This window comes from Taeniopygia guttata, chromosome 7 (assembly GCF_048771995.1).
Source record: "Taeniopygia guttata chromosome 7, bTaeGut7.mat, whole genome shotgun sequence".
NCBI classification, from domain to species: domain Eukaryota; kingdom Metazoa; phylum Chordata; class Aves; order Passeriformes; family Estrildidae; genus Taeniopygia; species Taeniopygia guttata.
Genome location: NC_133032.1, coordinates 38095788 through 38118784, shown reverse-complemented (window position 1 = coordinate 38118784; position 22997 = coordinate 38095788). Strand labels below are relative to the sequence as shown.

Here is a 22997-nt window from a genome sequence, read left to right as displayed (position 1 = left end):
AAGGTCACAAGACCCTTAATTACAAGACCTTTTAAGGATTTATTGACCTATAAAACACTGCCAATGAGGATATTTATGGTTTTGATTTAAATATTTCATCTTATGGACTTGTGTGTTAGCTTTGTTAGCCAATCATGCTATGACACACAAACCTACAGCGCTGCATTCTGAACTCCTTGTTACCTCTGGAACTATTTTATTTTTTCTATACCTTAAACTTTAAACCTCTAAACTTTGCTTTTCCTAACTTAATGCATCTCTGCATTAAACCATAAATCCACATTCTCACTCCTAGCACCTAAGTTTGGAAACCTTTTCCAAGGTCTCAGCTCAAATCCTGGATTTAATTCTAACCTTTGGCTTACAAGCTCAAAGTTCTGAGATTTTCAACATTTCAGATTCCAACAGGGACCCACAGGATCATTATCTGCCTCCTGGCCCTGCACGGGCACCCCAGCAATCCCAGAGAATCCCAGAACAATTTGGGCTGGAAAGGGCCTTAAAGCGCATCCCATCCCATCCCATTGATCCCATCCCATCCTATCCCATTGATCCCATCCCATCCCATCCCATCCCATTCCATCCTATCCCATTGATCCCATCCCATCCCATTGACCCCATCCCATCCCATTGATCCCATCAAATCCCATCCCATCCCATCCCATTGATCCCATCCCATCCCATTGACCCCATCCCATCCCATCCCATTGACCCCATCCCATCCCATCCCATCCCATCCCATCCCATCCCATCCCATCCCATCCCATCCCATCCCATCCCATCCCATCCCATCCCATCCCATCCCATCCCATCCCATCCCATCCCATCCCATCCCATTGATCCCATCCCATCCCATTGACCCCATCCCATCCCATCCCATTGATCCCATCCCATCCCATCCCATCCCATCCCATTGATCCCATCCCATCCCATTGATCCCATCCCATCCCATCCCATCCCATCCCATCTCATTGATCCCATCCCATCCCATTGATCCCATCCCATTGATCCCATCCCATCCCATCCCATCCCATCCCATCGATCCCATCCCATCCCATCCCAGGCTGCTCCAAGCCCTGTCCAACCTGGCCTGGGACACTTCCAAGGATGGGGTGTCCCCAGGTTTTCTGGGAATGCTCAGTGAGGTTGAAATGTAGCTGTAAAATACCACCAGGGTTTGATAATTCCCTTTTTACCACATCTCCAAGGCTCGAGGCAGAGCTGGCACTCGAGTTCAGGGGTTTTCCCTCTGCCCAAACCACTGAAGTGGAGCTGCTTTGCCTCCACCTCCCCACTCCACCCAAACCATGTGCTGCTCCTGTTTGGAGGATTCTTGGGATCCTTTCCTGCCCTGGACTGGCTCAGTGCAGCACACAGGGGAGCACAGGGCTGGTTTTTCCCCACTTTGTGTGGTGCCCTTTCCTCCTCCTGGGAGTTCATTTTGTGTGATTTGTGGTGCTTTGTAAGAGAAGCAGGTTGGCAATTCTGTGTTGTCACCCAGACCACAGCTTGTCGTGTTTTGGGTTCATTTTTTGGGTTGCTGGCCCAAATCCAGCCTGTTTATCTTGCCCACGTGTCTGTTCAGGAGTGCTGCAAATCAGAGTCCAGCTCTCCAGAGCTGCTAATTAATGCACCTCCATTAATTGGCACTTCTTTCAGGTGTTGGACGTCAACCAGCTCATTTGAAATAACAAAATGGCACCGTGTGTGAAACATTCCAGGGCCACAAATGGCCATAACGTGCTGATTCCATTCATTAAATGTATTTTTGGGATTTATGAATTGATTGGTAGCACTGGAAATTACTGTGAATTACCTGTGAGGAGCATTCTGGAATCAGACATTGCTTTTGGGCTATTTGCTGGGATTTTTTGTGGTGGGAAAACGATGCCTGTGAGTCTTGCAACACAACAATTTGTGTGGAAATGGCTGCTCAGATTCCTAAAGCTGAAGTTTAATCTGCATTATGGATGTTGGGAAGGAATTTTGGAGCTGTTGTCTGTCAGTGCTCAGCAGGGAGAGGAGGAATTGTCTGCAGTAGAAGGAATATTCTCATTACCCCTTCCTACCTGCTCATTTAAGATAAAGGCATTTAAGAGTCTGCTTTCAATTAGAGCCATTTGGTTTTTTAAGGAAATGTTTTCCTGGATGTATCAGCCCTGTCAAGCTTCACCTTCAGAGCTGGATATTCCCAGTTCTGAGCATAACTCAGCTCTGCTCCTTTGTCACCTCTGCCCTTCCCACCCCCTCTCCACCCCCGAGGTTTAGGTGGGCTCTGCAGGAGATGAATAAACCCAAATTATCTGCACGAGGAGGAGCTCGGGGCTCTCCAGTGCCGTGGGGAGAGCGGGGAAAGTGTGTGGGCAGGGACAAAAGAACCTGTGAAATCCTCAATGCCTGCTTCCTGCTACTATGAAAAGTATTGAAGATGTTTAATCAAAACTCTTTTATTTTTATTTTTTTTCCCCATGACTAAGTCTGTAAAGCTGCTGTGCTGAACTGGGGTTAAATCCCATGGCTCTGGGAGTGTGTGAGTCCAGCTTGAAGGACCACCCGGCCTTTGTGGGGGTCATTTCACCTCTGATTAAGAGCTTTTGGCCCTTCCATACCTTCCCATTAGGCAGGATCAGGGCTGGTTATGGATTTTTCACAGTGGACTTGCTCCACTTCTTTTTGTTGTATGGAATAAGCTGAGAGTTTAGAAGTTATAACAGAAATATATTTATATAAATGAGACAGAAGTCATTGGACAAAATTATACTCGTTGCAGCAGAAGTGAGTAAATGTGATAGGTTAGAAAAATAAAATAAACCCTGTGACAGCTGTCTGTTGGGTTACAAAGTTCTGTATTGCCTTGCAATGAAGAAACTTGTGACTAATCTGAGCTCTGGCTGAGTGCTTGCTCCTCTCAAATCTCCCAACCCCTGAGACTGCTGTTTATCTGAGTCATAAATCATTCTTAGCCTGAAAATAGCCCCATCCCTTCATTTCTGACAGCAGCAAGGACAATTCCTGACTCTGCCAGGCCACCAGGAGCCTTGGAGCCTGTTCACAGCCTGATGGGCAGCTGCAAACACTCCCAGTGGGACGTGGATGGGAGAAAGGGACACTGGTGGTGCCTGCTGGATCTCTATTTTTTGGGAATTTGGCCTTTGTCGTGTCCATCGCTGCAGCTCCAAGGAGAATTCGAACAATAAAGTCAAATTATGGCTTTTTTCCCCTCCAAATTCCCTCCATGCCCAGCCAATTTTCCTTGAATAAGATCAACAGAAGTGATTTCAGAGTATCCCATTCCCAGCTGGGTTTGGAAAGCCATCCTAAACCCACAGGTTTCCAAGAGCCAGATTTCTGATGGGAGAAATCACCCAGGAAAGCTCCACCTGCAAACAGTCCCAGTGGGACGTGGATGGGAGAAAGGGACACTGGTGGTGCCTCCTGGATCTCTATTTTTTGGGAATTTGGCCTTTGTCGTGTCCATCGCTGCAGCTCCAAGGAGAATTCGAACAATAAAGTCAAATTATGGCTTTTTTCCCCTCCAAATTCCCTCCATGCCCAGTCAGTTTTCCTTTACTCAAGGAGTGATTTCAGAGTATCCCATTCCCAGCTGGGTTTGGAAAGCCATCCTAAACCCACAGGTTTCCAAGAGCCAGATTTCTGATGGGAGAAATCACCCAGGAAAGCTCCACCTGCAGCTCCCTGGTTCCTCTTACCCTGCTATTTTCATCCTGCTGAACCAAGAGGTGGCAGCAATATTCCCTACTAAGACATTTCATGTGTTTTACATTAATATCATATTTAATTGCAATAATGAGCCATTTTATTTCTAGCCTGAACTGGAACAAACCCAATTTTTCATCACTGCATCGATAAAAATTCTGCTTCAAGCCTCTGGTGTAGCCCAAAAAGTTTGGGTTTGCTTTGGCTGCACAGGGTGCTGGACAAAGCAGTAACTCCCAGAATTTGGTGAATTATTGTGTGTTTAAGCTGTCATTCTGCCCATCACAGCAGATCTTTTTGGAGAATAAAATGCAGTGGAAAACACATACAGGGAAAAAAGTCAACTTTAGGTCCCTTGCTAAAGCTGTTCCTGCCCGGGGACCAAGGCTGAAGTCAAAGTTTACCTTTATCCCTAAATTTTGCTAAGCACAACATGCAGAGCTACAGCAGGTGTAATATTCCAGTTCATGGCCAATTTTTTTTTCAGGATAAACTTCCAAGCTCTTCATTCCAACAGAGCCTGGGCTTTTTCTCCATTTGGGATGAATATGTCCTTTTATGAATTTTGAGTTCTATCACCTTTTAATTCCGTGCTCCCTCATCTGGACACTGAATTAAATGCTGAGAACATGAGGTTCTGATCTGCTCCTCTATTGCTCATCATGATTATAGGCAGGCATGGCAGAGCTGCCATTAGTTATTATTCTCCACACTCCCAATTAGAATATTCTGTTTTCTGCTCGTAACTCTCTCAGGCTGAGCTGCTCAGGCTGAATTTTTCCATTTTTTGTTCTCAAGTGAACTCCAATTCTCACTTGAAATATACTGAAAATAAAAGTCCTCAAACTTTTTTGGGGGGGCCACAGAAAATATTAATGCTTTCCTAATTAAAATATTAATTTTACTAATTAAAACATTAATTTTCCTAATTAAAATATTTATTAGGAAATTAATTTATTTCCTAATTAAATTTTAATTTATTAAATAAAAAGTAATACTTACTATTATTTTCCTAATTAAAATATTAATTACTTTGGGGGCCACTGAATATTAATGCTTTCCTATTTATTCCGAATTTTTGCTTCCTGTCTCGTAGGCAGTTTTAGATCTAGGACAGACTTTTCAGCAGTTTATTTTGAGTTTGGAGGTTTTAAAGTAATCTCTGTAGGGATGTTGTAAAAGACTGGGATAAATGAATTATTCTGTTCTTTTTTTTAATGCAGGGTTTGAGAGATTAGGGAAAATACAGGTCTGAACCTGCATGGAAGAGTCAGAGAGAAAAATATTAGCATTTTCTAAGTGTTCAGAGCATCAGGAATAACCTGATTTAATCAAGTTTCTGGGGCTTGGAGCAGCCTGGGACAGTGGAAGGTGTCCGTGCCCGTGGCAGGGGTGGAATGGGATGAGATTTAAGGTCCCTTCCAACCCAAACATTCTGGGATTCTTTTGGGATTCTGTGAACTGAACATGGTTTTCAGATCTGATTCTGTGAACTGCACATGGTTTTCAGGTCTGATTCTGTGAACTGCACATGGTTTTTAGATCTCTTTTCTGATCCGGTTCTATGAACTGCACATGGTTTTCAGATCTGTTTTCAGGTCTGATTCTATGAACTGAACATGATTTTCAAATCTGATTCTGTGAACTACACATGGTTTTCAGATCTGTTTTCAGATCTCTTTTCAGATCTGTTTCAGATCTGATTCTGTGAACTGCACATGGTTTTCAGATCTGGTTCTATGAACTACACATGGTTTTCAGATTTCTTTTCAGATCTCTTTTCAGATCTGATTCTGTGAACTGCACATGGTTTTCAGATCTGGTTCTATGAACTACACATGGTTTTCAGATCTCTTTTCAGATCTGTTTTCAGATCTGATTCTGTGAACTGCACATGGTTTTCAGATCTCTTTTCAGATCTGTTTTCAGATCTGATTCTGTGAACTGCACGTGGTTTTCAGATCTCTTTTCTGACCTGGTTCTATGAACTGCACATGGTTTTAAGATCTGTTTTCAGATCTGGTTCTATGAACTGCACATGATTTTCAGATCTGATTCTGTGAACTGCACATGGTTTTCAGGTCTCTTTTCAGATCTGTTTTCAGACCTGATTCTGTGAACTGCACATGATTTTCAGATCTCTTTTCAGATCTGTTTTCAGATCTGTTTTCAGATCTCTTTTCAGATCTGATTCTGTGAACTGCACGTGGTTTTCAGATCTCTTTTCAGATCTGTTTTCAGACCTGATTCTGTGAACTGCACATGGTTTTCAGATCTCTTTTCAGATCTCTTTTCAGATCTCTTTTCAGATCTGTTTTCACATCTGATTCTGTGAACTGCACATGGTTTTCTTTCAGGGCAGGCTCTGCTGCTGCAGGCACTTTTGGAATGATTTTTCTTTTTTTTTCCTTTTGCAAGGCAAAAGCAGAAGTATTTTCAGTCCTTTCTAAGTGCCTGGGGTTTGGACTCGCACAGAGCTGCTGGGTTTTGGGAGGTGCTGAATGAAGGAAGTGAGAGCTGCTCCTCACCCCACATTTGGGGATTTGGGATGGTTCCCTACATCCCAAATTCCCTCCTGCCTCTGGGGGAGGGTGGCAGTGCCTGGAGATCCCTGAATTCTGGTCCTGTCCTGAGTCCCTGCTAACTGGGGGATGTTTTGGCTTTTGGGTGTTTGTTCTCCTGGAAATCTTCCTTCAGGAATTGCCAGTGGAAGGGACTGAACATCTCCAGTGGAAAAACACCAGAAATGCAGAAATTGGGTTTTTACAAGTTTCAGCAGGTTTAAAATACGACCTTGCAAAAAAACTAGATAATTTAGAGAACTAGAACTGTGAAAGATGCATTGTAGCAGGACCACGTGGGGAAAAAATATAGGTGATTAATGTTAGAAAAAATACAGGTGATGCATGTTAGAAAAAATATAGGTGATTAGTGTTAGAAAAATACAGGTGATGCATGTTAGAAAAAATACAGGTGATGCATGTTAGAAAAAATATAGGTGATTAGTGTTAAAAAAATTACAGGTGATGCATGTTAGAAAAAATATAGGTGATTAGTGTTAGAAAAAATACAGGTGATGCATGTTAGAAAAAATATAGGTGATTAGTGTTAGAAAAAATATAGCTGATTAATGTTAGAAAAATACATATAAATGATTAATGTTAGAAAAAATATAGGTGATTAATAGTTGAAAAATAGGTGATTAATATAGGTGATTTATAACCTATTGGCAAAAGCCAATAGGCTGAAAAACATTTATAAAGTATTGTAACCAGGAAATAGGGTGGCTTCTGATGGAATGGTGTTGAGTTTTACACCTCTTGTGTCTCACCCTTCATCAAGGCTGATAACAGAATAAAATCCTTTAAAACACCTCTCAGGGAAAACCAACAAAAGGGTTTCTACGTGTTCCAGGGCAGTCCTGTAAGGAAGGTGAGGAACCATCACTTTCAGGATTTTTCCACCCCAGAGTCATCATTTCAGCAGGTACATAAGGAGAGGTCTCCCAGAGACTTTACAGGAAGGAGCAGAACTCACTTAAATATTCAGAGCTAAAGCCATGAATAATTGTTCTTCTCAGCTCAGCTCCCAAGTAGTCTGGCTGAATATTTCAGGAAATCAGGTTGGACAAGTGGTTCCTCCTTCATTGATCTGTTGTTTCTGGATCGGTTTCTCCTCTTGGATGGGAGTCACAGAAATCTGCTGCAGGGAGCTGAGGAGTTTCCTGTCATCCCTGCCCTGGAATTCCCATGATAATTGGATTATAAAGCAGAGGCAAGGGCAATAAAATCAGCAGCCTCATCAAGGCATCCCTGTAAAGTCCCAAGGGGAAGCAGCAAACTGGGGATGAAGTTGAGCCATGTCTGCCTAGTATTTATTTTTTATTTATTTATTCTTTTAACCTCTTAAAAAGAACAGCAAATTCTTCTTAGCACTGGGATTTAAAAGCTGTGTCTGACTCTTAAAGACAGCCTTTGCCCTACTCTTTGAACATGAAAACAAAATAAAACATGTAAAACTAAAGAAAAAAAAATCTCCATGAGATCCTGTATTTACAGAAGCTGGAATTTGATTTTAGCTTGCAGGGTTGTCTTTCTGCTCACTCAAGGCTTTGTTTTCTCTAAAGAACTATTACATGATAATCATAATTTAGCAAAAATACATTTCAAGCAACCTTTTCATGAGTGTGCACTGCTAAAACTGCAAATATTTAAATGCATCTGGGAAATTAACACCGACCAGGAGCTTTCTGGGCTGTTTGCCTGTTCTGAGACTGGAAAATCTTTGAGTTCATTGCTCTGTAGAGGTTGGATTTTCAGTAATGGGATGTCCTGGCATTCCCAGCACACTTCCAGTGCTCCTTCTCCCTGCAGCTTTGCTGGGATGATTGCAGCCCTGGTGGGGGTGTTCCACTTTTGATGGGATTTCCAGGATGCACTGGTGCCTTTCCCTGTTTGGGTAAAACAGCAGCAGCTTCCCATAAAGTTTGTAATTGGCTTTTAGGGAGATTTTCCCATCATCCCAACAGTTGCAGGCTGAAGTGTTGCACAGAAACTCAGCATCAGCACTTATGGCAGCTAAGGAGATTGATTAACATTCATAAGGAGCTTAAAATAAGGAATAAAACAAGTGCTTAATGCTTTGGCTCAGATGGTTTTTGGCAGGGCAGATAAAAACGTGGATCTCCCCTAAAAACAGAACCCCCTCATCTCCCTTCCAGCAAGGAAATCTGACACAATTCCAGCCACAAATCCACTTTTGGACCATCTCATCAGCCTGGTGGCCACGGGGAGCTGCTGGAGGGAATCTCTGTGCTCAGTGTCCATGGATATCTCCATGGATCCGTGCAGATCCTTCATTCCAAGCTCCTCATCTCCCAGAGGGATCCCTGGAAGATGTTCCCCAGGTGATGTGGGATCTGCTTTGCTCAATGTGCGCCGCTGGAAGCCGCAGCTGGAGCTGGCCAAGCCTTGGAGCACAGCCCTGCCTGCCTCAGGAGCTGGGATTGTCCTCTGCTCCCTGGGACAAACCCTCTGGAAGGCCTTGGCTTCCTGCAGATCTCCACAGAGCCCCTGGCAAAGAGGCATTTCACAGCTCCTTAAATATAGAGGGTACCTCCAAATGTAGCCCAGTTACCTCTCGCTGGAGGTGCTTCCAACCAAGAGGAAGTGACAACCGAGTCTTCACAGTCTTTAATTATAGCAGCCTTTACATAACAGTGTCAGATAAATGTGTTTTAGGATAGGTGGCACCTCGCTTCCTCCAGAAGAGCTGTCAAATTAGGCCAGACTAATTTATTACTTGAGATTCCAAGGATTAAAGCACACTGTCCACCCAGTCTGTTTGAATAAAACCTTAAAATTCACCGAATCCTCTGGGCCAGGATGTATCCCAAACAGCACAATCCTCCTTTCTTTTGAAACAGAAATACTGGATGTAAATCCCTATTCCTCTGGTGGCTTCAAGGACTTCCAAGTGCCACAAATCCCATTCTGCTGGAAAACAGGGTTAGAGGGGATCTCAGGAGGTTCTCCTGGCTGTGCCTCCACCCAGGGCAGAAGCTGCTGTCACTGCACCAGATTCTTATCTCATCTCTATTATAAAACAGAGGAGGAGGGAGAGAGGCAGGGAAATGGCTTTAGAGGGAGAAGGGGCAAGGAGTGGGGCTGTGCCAAGTAATTTAGGAGAGTGAGGAACTGGCTTCCTTCCCACGGATGGATGGATGGATGGATGGATGGATGGATGGATGGATGGATGGATGGATGGATGGATGGATGGATGGATGGATGGATGGATGGATGGATGGATGGAGATTGCTGATGGTCCTTTCCCTTTCCATCGCTGAAATCCATCCCTGGGCTCTTCTGCTGATGGCAACAAGAGCAGCTTTCCCTGAGGGGAGAGCAATTTTCCTCAGCTGGCCCCGGAATCCAGGTGGGGGAAGATGAAACCCGAAGTTTGTGTTTCATGGGGAGGATGCTGGTGGAGACTGGGCTTTGGAGCCCTCTGTGTGCTGGAAGGAGCGGATCCATATCCCAGCCTGCTCTTAATGCAACCACTAATGCTCTTTGCTAATGTGCCTTTGCCTTCTGGGGGGGGTTTTGCCTCATTATCCCTGAGTAATGTCAGCAATCCATGGCCTGATTGAGAGCAGGGAGAGGCCAGCAAGAACTTGGCTGTGTTGGTGTGTCAGAGTCCAGCACATCCCTCTGGCTGCCCTGGCTCCAGACCCTCTCAGGGGCTCGGAGACCTTGGCACGAAGTCAAAACCACCTGTGGCTTCCATTTTAGCCCATGGAATTCGTGTGAGGAATTACAAGCCACAAGGGTTTGAGTAGTGTGGTAGTTAACACAGGGTGATAAAGTAGAATTTTGGGGTTTTTAGACTGTGATTCAGGAGTACAAGATGGAGGGATTTGGGCGTGTCCTGACCTTCTTCTCCTTCTTCTTGCCCTCCATGTCTTGCTGTGATGAAAACCAAATTTTCTATTGTTTTAAGGTAGAGACACACTGTCCAACATAAATTATAGATATTGGCACGTTATTGTAAACGTGCCAGAGCTCAGCAGGTCAGAGAAAGAATGTTCTAGATAAGGGAAAATAACCTTGAGAAGCTGATCCTACACATTCAGACTTCTCTGGCTGCACAGGCTGGGAAATGAGGACTGGGAAATAACACCTGAGGAAAGAAGCAGCGAGCTGCTGCTCCACTCAGCAGATCCCAGGTGGAAGTGGGATTAAGGGAGAAGAGGCTGACTCCCATCCCGCTTGGCGCAGTGCGGTGCCGAGGCGAGGGAACAATCTGGATCCTGCGTGTTTATTTATTCCAGCAGCACTTCAGTGTGTTTATGCAAATAGTTCATTGCTCCAGCTCCTGAAAGAACCACACAAGTGCTGTCACTTGATTGAGGAATCATTAGATCGGGCTGGAAATAAAATTTTTTCTGGTTCTGTATTCACACCCTCAGAAAAAAAAAAACAACCAAACCCAGTGCTCCCATATTTGGGTAGCTCAGGACTGACTAAATAATGGATATTTTGGGATAGATGGATGCACGTCTCAGAGAGATTTCCTTTGTACTCTTAATTAAAAATAAAGAGGACGTGAATAATCTCTAATGGCAACAGAGTATTTGGAGGAAGTCAAGTATTTTTGGAGGATTGTGGATAGTGAAAGTATTCTGAGTGCTGAGCTCTTCTCTTTCCCCCACCTCCAACATGAAGATATTTTAGTCTGGGTTATGTCCTCAGTGAACTTGTTGGGCATTAAAAGTTTTGGGTGATTTGTGGTCTTTGTTTACATCTCTTTCTTTTTTGCATCTCTCCTGTGCCGTTGTAAACGTGGAGTTGTGGGCTTTGATTAACATCATCAGTGAATGCTATTAAAAAATGAATAACACAGCAACTGAAGCCATTCAAAAAATGACATTTTTTAAAGGTTGGACTTTACCAAGGCTCATTTCAGCTCTTTAGCCACTGCATGTTTTCAGCGGGTCATTCCTGTAGTGTTGGCCAGTGGAATTCCCATTGGATAACATCAGCTCCATTCAGCCCCCCGTTCCCTCAGCACATTTATTATATTTATATAACTTCACAGACAGCTTAAAAGAGCTGGGTGTCTTCCTCCCTCACCTCTGTGAGTGTTTCTTGGATGAATTACCTCATAATATTCAAAACAGCCTTTGATTTAGAATTCCTCTGTATTACAGGGAATTGTATTTTTATAGCATCTTTTAGGAGCCTTTGGAGTTGAGTCATTAAACATATATTTTTAATAAGCTCTGTGTCTTAAAAGGAGAGTTTGAAATGTAAGGACTGGAAATCAAATAGTGATTCCCCTGACTTCGGAATTGTTTTATTATAAATCTATGTGAAGTTCACTTCTTTCCCTTCATCTTGCAATTTCACAGCCTTTTGTTTGTTAAATTTGAGCTGACCAATAATTTTCGTAGTTGATTCTTTCAATCTGGAACATCACAGAAGTCTGTAGAACAGGCTGTAAAAATTAACTCCTTGATTGGGAGTCTTATGAACATTTTAAAGACCATTTTAGAGGCTGAGATCCTCCTCCATCAGAATTAGTAAATTGGGAATAAGACTTAGTACAACTTCGGGGAATCTTCCACTGAATTTGTAAGAAACTGTGAATATGGGAATATCCACAAGAAAAACACCTTTGGCTTTGCTTCAGGTGTCTGTCGGACACTTCCCATGGGATTAGTGGTGATTTTGCAGAACTGATGGAAGCTTTTGGAAGGAAAAATGGATGAAGCAAATGGAAAACACAAATAGGAAGTGTTTGTGAAACTGCAGTAGTGGATCAGATTGCACTGAAGATGAGATTTTAAGTAATTGTTTTAATAAGGGTAGGAAGTAAATTGTAAATTAGTTCTGTCATTAGTGTTTAATTATTTATTGACTTTTTAATCACGTAGTGTTACACCAGAAGTTTAATTTGTAGAGCTCCAGGAGGAACCTGTTTAGAGACTTTGTTTCTTAATTTAGTTGTAAATCAGGTTCACACTTCTGTTCTTCTCATTCTTGGTGTTTAGGATTTGGTTTTCTTGTTCCCAGACATTGTGTGTATGTGTTTTCTGCTTAAATTCTTAGTGTTTAGTCTTAGTGGCTTCAGGGTTTAATGTTCCAAATATTGTTGGGAGGTGGATGGATGGTTTTTTTTTGGAAACCACCCGCTGTTCTCTGTAGTCTTGAAGAAGAAAGGCTGTATATTATTGTAAATAAATCACAGAATTGGGCTGGAAGGGACCTCTGGAGACCATCCAGCCCAGCCAGGGTCACCTGGAGCAGTGACACAGGAATGTGTGCAGGTGTTTGGAGTGACCTGGAGGCTCCAGCCCTCTCTGGGCAGCGGTTCCAGTGCTCTGCCACCCTCACGTTAAAATGTTTTCCCTCATGTTGAGCTGGAACTTGTGTTTTACTTTATGGCCATTGCTCCTCAACCTGTCACTGACACACTGAACGGAGCCCGGCGCCAGCACATTTTGGAGATATTTGTATGCATTAAAGAGGTCCTATCTCAGTCTTCTCTAGACTATACGGTATTGTTTTATTTTAAACCAGTTTTATTACAAATAAGCAAAGCACAGCAACCGCCGCCATCACCCGTGAGGCGCCGTGAGGCGGCGCCAGCGCGCAGCGCCGCTCGCGGGCGGCGCGTCCCAGCCAATGGCGTGGCGGCGGCGGCGCGGCTCAGCCAATAGCGAGGCGGCGGCGGCGCGGCTCAGCCAATGGGGGGCGGCGGCGCGGCGGGCGGGAAGCAGCGGGGCAGGCGGGCGGGAGGGGGGCGGCGGGAGGCGGCGCCGCCGCAGCGCTGAGGGAGCTCGGCCCCGCCGCCTCACCGCGCTCCGCCGCCGCGCTCCCCGGCCCTCCGGCCCCGCACCGGCTCTCCATGTACGACAACTTGTACCTGCATGGGTTTGAAGACTCGGAGGCGGTGAGTGCCGCGCAGAGCCGCACGGGCGGGCTTGGGTGTCGGTGCTGCGGGCGAGGCACCGGGGGTGATGTTGTGCCCCGAAGATGCCGGGACGGGCTGCTGTGGTTCCCCGGGGAATTACCGCTGCCCGGCATCCCTCACCGGGCCGTGCTGTGGCAGCACGGAGCCCCGGTGCCGCGGTCGGACGCCCCGGTGTCCGGGGTGTTCGCGGGATCGCCGCGGCGCTGGACACGCTGCTCCATATTAAACAGGGATCCGTTACATAAGGATTGTGGACAGCTCGTAAAATACATCGATAACAACATCATATAGCGTGTACGTCAATGCAGACGTATGTATGGTATGATGTGGTGGCCTCGGGAGAATGGATGGGTCCTGGAGGGCTTCGGATGAGGAATTTTTTCTTGCCTGTGTCGGTGTTGGTCTGGAAGAGCGACCCCTCTTAAGTGTTACCTCTTTTTAGCATCCCTTTATTTTAGCATCCCTTTATTTCAGGGAGAGAGGAACAACAACTGGGTAAAACTGATATTAATGCAATGCACCATGTTGAGAGGAAATACCGTGTATTGGAATCCTTCTGAACTGGGTGTTTGAATTATTTCAAAACTCTGCTGCTTAGAAGCCTGGAATGGTTTGGGTTGTAAGGGTTTAAAGCTCATCTCACGGGCAGGGAGACCTTCCACCATCCCAGGTTGCTCCAAGCTCTGTCCAGCCTGGCCTTGGACACTTCAAGGGATGAGGAAACGCTTTGTGCCAATTTAGAAATTCCTGCCCTTGTGTGTTAACTCTTCCTTTGGGCTGTCTCGGGCTGCTGCTGCTCACAAGCTGCCAGGCCGAGTGCAGATGAGTGTGTTGGTTCCTTTAGGGATGTGATTTGGGATCCAGCTGGATATTTCTATAAACCAGGCAAACTGTGAGTCCTTGGGAGGTGTCCTCCATCCCAAGTCTGTCTTGTGCTGGTTTAATGTCTCCCACCAAAGTCTGACTACGCTCTGAAGAAGACAATTTAAAAGTGCAGTGTTAGGGCTGAGAAAACTGAGTTGCTGGATAGTGGTTGGTGTGGAAGAAATGTGTAATTTATAAAATGTGTAATTTATAAAAGTTCCTCAGAGAATGCAGGTAAATGTGTGCTGGATTTAAAGGTACTTCTGAGATGCTCAACTCCGTGCATTCCCAGAATCCCAGAATTCCCAGAAGGGACCCTGGAGAGCTCCCAGTCCAGCCCCCTGCCAGGGCAGGGCCACCTGCAGTTGGTGACACAGGAATGCATCCAGGTGGGTCTGGAATGTTTCTGGAGACTCCACACCCTCCCTGGCCAGTCCCAGTGCTTGTTCACGCTCCATGGAAATAAGTTCTTTCTCATGCTGAGGTGGAATTTCTTGTGGTTTAATTAATATTTCAGTAAAGCCCGGTGATCTCTTCCAAAAGCGTTATTTGGGAAAAGCAGCTTTAATGGCAGCAGAACCTACCTGTTGCACAAGCATCTGGGTTAGGATTCGTGCTGGAAGAATTTGGTTTATGGATGAGAGGAACTTGGTCTTTAGATGTCCACTTGGAAGGACTGGGATGAAAAAGTAATTTCCAGATTCCCTAAATACTCTCTTAAGCAGTTTATGATAATGCAATTTTGCAGCTTTTTAAATTTTACAGCCGCTCTGTAATTGAGAATGCTTTTGCTAGACCTAATTTCCAGAGTCACAGGAATATGTGAGAGCCTCCCTTTTCTTAATAAAAACACCCCAAACCTTAAAAGCAGTCTGGACCTCCCAGTTGTGTGGAAAAACTGGATGCTATAAACAGCAAAGGCTCAGGCACAAAGCAGTTAAAATTCCCCGAGTGTCTGTTTGCTTTATGCTGCTCAACCACTTGCTTAAAACATTAAACCTTATTATTTTAGCTCCTGACTCAGGGATTGGGAATGCCTGCTGAGACAATATCCTGGCAAACAGGTAGTGGGGATGGGTCACATGAGTGCCACTTTCTGGCCAGAGAGAAGCAAGGGAGAGGATTGAGACGGCGGAGAAGGAATTGTGGTGGAATTCTGGTTCCCTGCGGTGCAGAGCGTGAAAACCGAGATGAACGCAGGGCCTCTGCATTGTGTAGGACCTGGAAGCTCATCCTGCAGCTGGAGAGATGGAGCAGCCCCGGGCTCGGATCCTCCTGCTGCCCTGGAGCACCCGGAGCTGGGAGGGAGGGCTCTGCTAATTGCAGCGCTTCCAGCACGGAATAAACCACAGCCACATGAGTCACTGGCACTGAACGTCTGCCTAAAGTGGGCATTTGCCCTCGTAAAAACCATCCAGCCTTGCGTGCAGAGTGCAGCTTGGGTTTGCATTAAAGCCAGGAGTGAATGGGCAGTGAGTGGCACTTATCCTCAGTCAACATGCTCGATTTTGGAAAGGTGCTGTAAAATCTATACCTAATTTCTCCCAATTCACTGCTCAGCAACAAATATATTTTTTAACACTGAACAGATATTTCCATGACTTTTCTAACAGCAACTATTATTATAATGTGTTTGTGTGTGTACATATCTATAAAACAAGCAAATAAACAGTTTTTATTGATGGATATATCAAGACATGAGTGTGTGCATGGCATTACAGTCCATTAGCAGCTGTGATGATTAACGTGAAGTAGGTGATGCAGTAGCTGGTGTGAGGCTTTTTGGAGGAGGAAAATTACACTGCTGAAGCTGAGGACTGTAGACAAAAAGTTGTTTCCACGTTCTGCAGGGACAAGTGTCCTTGTCAGGAGCACAGAAACACGGAGAGTGCATCACCCTAGGGGGAAACATCTTCCCACTGAAGGTTTTTGTTCTAAACAGGGTCACCCTTTTGGGAATTAAAGTTTGTTTGCCTTGTAGGGAAGCATTTCATGTTTTTGATCACAAGAGGATATAAAAGCCCGTTAGTACAGGGGCTTAAGGCAGTGAGATCCCCTGGGTGAGCAAATAATACATGAATTTTGTTTTACCTCTCACAGTTGGGAACTTGTTGTCGTGTGTCTGTGGTGGGGAGAAATTGGAATGCTGCTCCATGGGCAAACTCCAGAGTTTCACCTGGATTTCGGGAAAGACTTCATCTTTTCCAGAAACAAACTTCAATGAAACCTTCCCATAAGAAATCACTCTTTTCTTCTGTAAAATTACATTTCTATTAAGGCAGCATTTAATTACAAAATTATCTACAGGAGTTAGCAACAAGTCCCCTGTGATACAGATCCATTCCAGCCCCAGGAACAAAACCTGGCTCGGCTCAGAGTTTTGCACCTGCAGAGCTGTCAGAGCAGCTCTTTTTAGGTTGTTTGCTTATATTTATCCCTCCAGAACAACACCTGAGCACCTGAAGCACCTTTCCTCAGCTCTTGGGGTGTCAGTTCCGGGCCTGTCAGCACGTGAGCAGCTTCATCTGGGCTATTCAGCTGGTGTGGGGTCAGTGAGGAGCCAGTGTGGGGTCAGTGAGGGGCTGGTGTGGGGTCAGTGAGGGGCTGGTGTGGGGTCAGTGAGGGACTGGTGTGGGGTCAGTGAGGGGCTGGTGTGGGGTCAGTGAGGGGCTGGTGTGGGGTCAGTGAGGAGCCAGTGTGGGGTCAGTGAGGGGCTGGTGTGGGGTCAGTGAGGGGCTGGTGTGGGGTCAGTGAGGGACTGGTGTGGGGTCAGTGAGGGGCTGGTGTGGGGTCAGTGAGGGGCTAGTGTGGGGTCAGTGAGGGGCTGGTGTGGGGTCAGTGAGGGACTGGTGTGGGGTCAGTGAGGGGCTGGTGTGGGGTCAGTGAGGGGCTGGTGTGGGGTCAGTGAGGGGCTGGTGTGGGGTCAGTGAGGAGCCACTGTGGGGTCAGCGAGGGGCATGGCAGCACTGGGAGGGTGCAGTGCCAGCGCTGCTTGGAGCCTGTGCCAGCCCCCAGAGCTGGTGACAGCCCTGTGCCTTTTCCCCTGGTCATCCAGTGCTTCCCAGGCGGGGCAGCTCGGCCTCCTCCTGTCCCAGCCATTTAAAAAAACATTTTTTGCTGGGGAAGTTCCAATTTATTGGATTTCCACGTGATACCTCTGACCTGTACAGGAGATGGAAAGATGGCTTTGCTTGCCATGTGTATCCCTCTGGTAGCAGATTTTTTTGGTAACTGCTTTGACTTATTTGCTGTTTCCCCAGCACATCCTCCTCTCCCAAGCCATAGAAGCACCTCCTTTCCTTGACCTTTTTTAGCTGTTTGACCTGCATCTAAGCCTGCCTGGCTTCCCTTGGCAATTCCATCCCTGCATCCACAGCTGTGCTGGTACCAGAACAGGCTCAGTTCACCAGGCAAGCAGGACTTTGTGCTGCTGTGTAAGCCAGGGTGATGCCCTTGTGTGCAAGTTCAGACTGTCACCAAGAGTCAGACAAACACCTGTGGTGGGATTCATGCCCACAAAAGTGTTTTAGATACTGAGAGTCCATTGGTGTTTACAGGGACTAAGCACCAGGGAGATCAACCCTGGTAATTAAAGGTCCCAGTTTGCCATGAGCAGGACTGTGTGTGGTGCTGCATGATAATAGGGTTTGTCTCCAGTCACTCTATACAATTCTTGAGAGCTTTGCTGAGAATTTTTAGGAAAAAGGTGATGGGAATATTGGGAAGCACAGTCTGTTCCCCATGTGAATGGTCAGCACAGCGTTTTGAGGACTCTACTCCCCTGCTTTTTCAAACCTGCCATTCCTTCTGCTGCCAGTGTACACTTTTCTCAAGGCACCTGAGACAAGAAGATCTCTGTGTGCTGCTCAAGCAGAAAAAGTGATTATAGAAAAACAAACCTCGGTAGGGAAATTCATATCCAAATATTGATTGGATTTGTGTCTGGTGCCTCTGTGATTGCTAAAGGGGGAGGAAAAGTGGGCTTTGCTTGCTTTGTACATCTCAGTTGTTGTGGGTTGAGTAACAATCAAAATGTGTATTTAGAAGTGTTTTTCATGCTGTCTCTTCAGGGATCGTGTACTGGGTTTTGCAACAGCCAGTTCATTCTGTAGAACATCTTTGTACAACAGGCAGCTGAGAGCAAGCAGAAGCTTTATCCAGCTGCCAAATAAAACCTGGGACTCCAGGGGGGTTGGTTAGAAAGGTTTCAGTGGTTATTTGCTTTATCATGTCCACAGGGCACTCCTGAGATTGTCAAGCTGAAGGTTGGTAGTTGAGATCTGATGGATTTTGTAGGCAGGGACACCTTCCTCTATCCCAGGTTGCTCCAAGGCCTGTCCAGCCTGGCTTTGAACATTTCCAGGGACTGGGCAGCCACAGCTTCTCTGGCTCCCTGTGCCAGGGTCTCCTCACCCTCCCAGGGAAGGATTTTTGCCATGGATGGGAATGTGAACTAGGAGAAGTGTTTGCAGTGCTCTTGGTTTGCTGGAGACACCTTTCTCTTGCTTCGCCTTGGGCTAGACTGTTCCCAATTTGCCCATTTCAATTAGTGCAGTTTCTAATGAATCCAAAAAGGCTGAGTGATGTCAGGACCTCGGCATGCAGCGTCTTCTGCCTGACCACTTACCTACTTGCTGTTTGTTTCTGTAGGATTTTTAGTTTCCAACATGTGCTAAACTCTGCCTTGATTGGGACAATAATCAATATTTTCCCACCAAAAGAGATTATCCTCTGCCCATTATGTCTTCTGAATTCTCATTGCAATTTGGATTTTACACGGTCAGAGCTTTGGTGTGTTTGTGACAGTTTCAAATCTGTTTTTGTTTCTATTAGCCCCTAATAGACTGCCTTGACTAATGAATCATCAGCTGCCTGATATTTATCTTGTGTGGAAAGGGCTGCCTGAGAGGGCTGGAAGGTGGTTTGTTTGGAGCTTTGCTGGGGTGGTTTTGCTTAGATTTTCCTCCTAAAATAACCAAAGTTCTACTACTACAGCATAGGCTATGCTTGCCTTGTTTTGTGCTCTTGTGAGGATGGTTTTCTGTGTGACTCAGATCTTCTGTTTGTTAAATGCCACATTGTGATTTGATAGTATAGTAGTCAAATAAAACACTCAGTAAGAATCATAAGTCATTTTTATAAATTGCTGCTTGCTGTTTCCATAGAGGTGCTTCTTTTATACCAGAATACCAGAAACACATTGAAATTAAATGAAAAAAAAAAAAAAAAGCTTCACGTAATCTAAATGAGAGATTTAATGAGGAATAGGTAACAGAAATACATAATTTTGTGTTTTCAGTTCCAGCTGCAGGTCAGAGCTCAGCTGATGGTCCAGGGTGTGGTTGCTAAAGCTGAGTTCATATGGAGCCCTAAGGTGTGTGATGAACTGTGGATTTATCCTGCTTTTGGATTCCTTCTGCTGAGCTCCTGACTGGCTGTGGAGTGCAGCCAAAACCACAGGGCCCTCTCAGCACTGCGCTGCTCCTGGATTGCAGATTGCTCTCCAAATTGCCCGGTGCTTAAGGAAATGCTGCTGCTGGGAAGTGGGAGCAGCTCTCCCGGGGCTCAAGGGCATTGGAAGGAGGAGTGGAAGGCTCTTGGTGCTGAAGGAGCACATCATAGAAATAATAAATAACAAGGGAAGAAGCTTAACCTAGGATTTGTTGATGCCATGGCTTGCTTCCCTATCTCCCAAAAACATGCTCTGCTTGGGAGACCCTGAGCTGTTGGATGTTTTCCCTTGGAGCATGCATTTATAAAGATAGGAGAGCCTGATTTTCCAAATCAGCACTTTACCCAAATGCAGATTGCTTTACAAACAGGACAACTGCTCATGGTCATTTGGAATCCAGGAATTAATTCCAAAATGTCATTTAGCTGGCGGGGTGCTGAGTTCCGTAGGGATCACAGGTGGTGTCAGGATTTGCTTGCAGCCTCTCCTCAGCTCCTGCTTTGTATTTTTCCACAGTGCTTTGTCACTGGTTTTCATGCCAACAGTGAACTGGTTTCAGCTCTAGAGTGTCTTATTTTGCCATGCTCTTTCCTTCTTTTCATATCTCAGCATAAATTCCCATTCAGGTGCAATATGGGAAGCACAGTGAGGAGCTCTGTCTGCCCCACGCTACTGATCAAGTAAACTGGATTTTTGATTTGGAGGATATTCCAATGTCCAGAGCCAGCCATGGAGAGCTGGAGGAAGCCAGCAGTGCCTGAATTTGGGAATGCACAACACAGGATGTAAATCTACTTTTTCTGCTTCTCTCTAAAGCCTTGTCAGAAGGGGTTTGAAGTGTCCTGAAGAAAGGACCCAGAAAGGGCACTGGTGCCTACAGGCTCTGCTCTGCTCCTCAGGAGAGTTTTAATTTTCACCAGTGCAGGGGAGAGCAAGAAAACCCCGAGGGAGGAGGACAAGGGGCTACTCTTCTGATTTGGTTTGTTTGGGGTTTCTTTCCCTAAAAAGTCACCTAGGACAAAGGTTCCATAAGTTACAGAAATGGAACTACTTGGGTAGTGCTGCTGTGGGGAATGCAGCCTGGCAGGGATTTGATTTATTACAGCAACAAGGCAGAAATCATCAGTTAAAACCAGTCCCTATCACCGTGCTGAGTACTGGAGGGGTGAAATGTGTGTTTGAACGAGCTCCTAATGCTTCATATAAAACTCCACAAGCCTTTCTATTCTGAGAGAATTCTGCTTATGCCCTATACATTTTCCTGTGAGTCCTCCCTTGGTTGGGACATTTCCCTGCAGACGGACTCTGCTCAGCTCGTTTGTGTTTTCTGCTTCCTCCCAGGGGCTGCGTGTCCTTGCTGGAGTGGCACCACAGTCAGTGATTCAGTGATGGCATGGGCAGAAATGTCCTGTTCCCTCAGGAAGTGTTGCTGTGGGTGCTGTGCCAGGTGCTCTCGGTGTGGAGGATTTCATTTTCAGTAGCAAAGTCCTTTATGGCCAGAAACAAGCCCTCATGGGACAGGCTCTAGGGTGAGGTGACCAGGGCATCCTCCCTGTCCCTTTCCCTGTTCACAGAGCCAGGTACAACCTGAATATCCCTGGCCTAACAGTTCAAACTTAATCTCTTAGAATACAAATAAAACCATGTTTCTAATGGTTACTCTCCTGTGCTGTTACTTTATAAACATCTCCTTTCCGTGCAGGATTTCTTGGCAATATTTTAACCCCCGTTCCCACTGTGGTTGTGGATTCCCTGAAGAATGTCTCTCTCTTGCTTGGGAAAACGATGTGTTTCTGACAAATCACCAGTTAATCTGTGATATATAGGTCATGAGATACTGTGATAAAATTTTATGTTCCGGGACAATTAGTGCTGAGCTCATCAGGTCCTGACAAAACAAGCCCCAGCATCACCCTTGGGCAGGGATGTTTCAATTATGACCAATAACTGGAAAATCTCACCAAGGAAAAAAAGCCAGTGGCAGCTTGGCCCAGCCTCTGGCAGCCGTCAGAGACCTCAGCAGCTGCTGGCAGCGAGGGCTCCATCCTGAGCTCTGTGACAAGGCTCAGGAACAAAGCTGCCGTGCTCCAGGGGTGACAGATCCCACAGAAATCAGTGGCCAAGGACAAGAGGTGGCTGGGATTCTGCAGCTGTGGCTCTACTCACCTGCCCACGAGGTCCAGCTGGATTCAGGGAAGGTTTCTGCAGTGTGGGACACAACCAAGCTGCCAGCTCATGTTCTGTGAGCAACGTTACTGTTGGAACAGACAAAACTGCTTCAAAGTATATTTATTTCCAAAGTTTCTGACAAGTAACTTTTATCCCCACTGTGGTGCTTGTTCTGGTTGAAATGTTCTCAAGATGTTTTTGCACTCCATAAACACCAGGGATGTTGGAGCTCTGTACTTGTTATCGATCTCTTATTGGAAAATGAACGGGGTATTGATAGATGGAAAAACAGACAAATGAGTTATACTTTGCCCCCCTCCGTTTTTCCATGCTAATTACAGCTGTCTGTTGGTTTTACTCGCTGCCCCAAGGAGCAGAGTGGTGGTAAGTGCAGGAGTACATTGCTGAGTAGCTCCTGTGTTCTGCCTGGAGCACATTCATTCCAGGAATGCATTAAGTGATATTTCCCTTTAATAGATCAGTGTAAACATCCAGCGTGAGTGGGAGGCTGGGAGGAGAGGAGTCACGCACTGCAATATTTCCCCTCACACATTCAAAATTCATGCACTGCTGGTGGATATGTACAAGCTGTTTTCAGGAGTTGGCTTAGGCCTTCAGACTTGCCACTGGATGTCCCTTTAGTGCTGATGTTGGAGATGTTTTGTCTGTTGGAATATTTAAAACCTTGTTAAATGTTTAGCTTCACTGCTCTGTATTGAGTATATCACATAGGAATCTTTCCTTTTGTTGGCTTTCTTAGAATCCCAGATTCATTTGGGTTGAAAGGGACCTTAAAGCCCATTCCAGTTCCATGGGCAGGGACACCTCCCACCATCCCAGAGCCCTGTCCAGCCTGGCCTTGGGCACTTCCAGAGAGAGGACAGCCACAGTTTCTCTCAGCAGCCTCTGGACAGAACACACAAACCCACAGATTCCATCGACTGTGCTGTCTGCAGGAGGAAACTCTGTCCTGTGATTTCTTACTCGGGTTCTCTGCATGCAAGCCGTACCTGCTGAGGGGGAAGATGCTTTCAAAGGGATGTAGCTTTGCAAGATATTTTGTGTCTTCCTTCACAAGCGAGAATTTAATTTATAAAAGATGTATGAGATCTCTTTGGTATCTGAATTGAATGTTTTACATTCCACAACAACATGTAATTATTCATAAAGCTTGTCTGCCTTTCTTCTGGATGGTCTGATCTCATACAGGTAAAGAAATCCCAGCTGTATCCTCAGAGTAACAACCACAACAGTGCAAATAAATACAAACACTGCAATGTTGTTTTGCTGAGAACTGAGCAGTGAAGAGATCTCTCCAAAG

General features: G+C 45.6%; 1 protein-coding gene across 7 annotated transcripts in view; it reads left to right on the top strand.

The window, feature by feature from the left end:
- Positions 1-22997, top strand: part of CACNB4 (calcium voltage-gated channel auxiliary subunit beta 4) — a 79361-nt gene that overhangs the window by 17727 nt on the left and 38637 nt on the right. For 2 of the 7 annotated variants that reach the window (XM_030278178.4, XM_072931772.1), the window contains exon 1: positions 13013-13170. The exons of the other annotated variants lie outside the window; for them this stretch is intronic. In XM_030278178.4, coding sequence (XP_030134038.1) covers positions 13126-13170 — 45 coding nt within the window. In that variant the 5' untranslated portion in view covers positions 13013-13125. Of the gene's footprint in view, positions 1-13012; positions 13171-22997 lie in introns of those variants that run through there. 7 annotated transcript variants of the gene reach the window in all.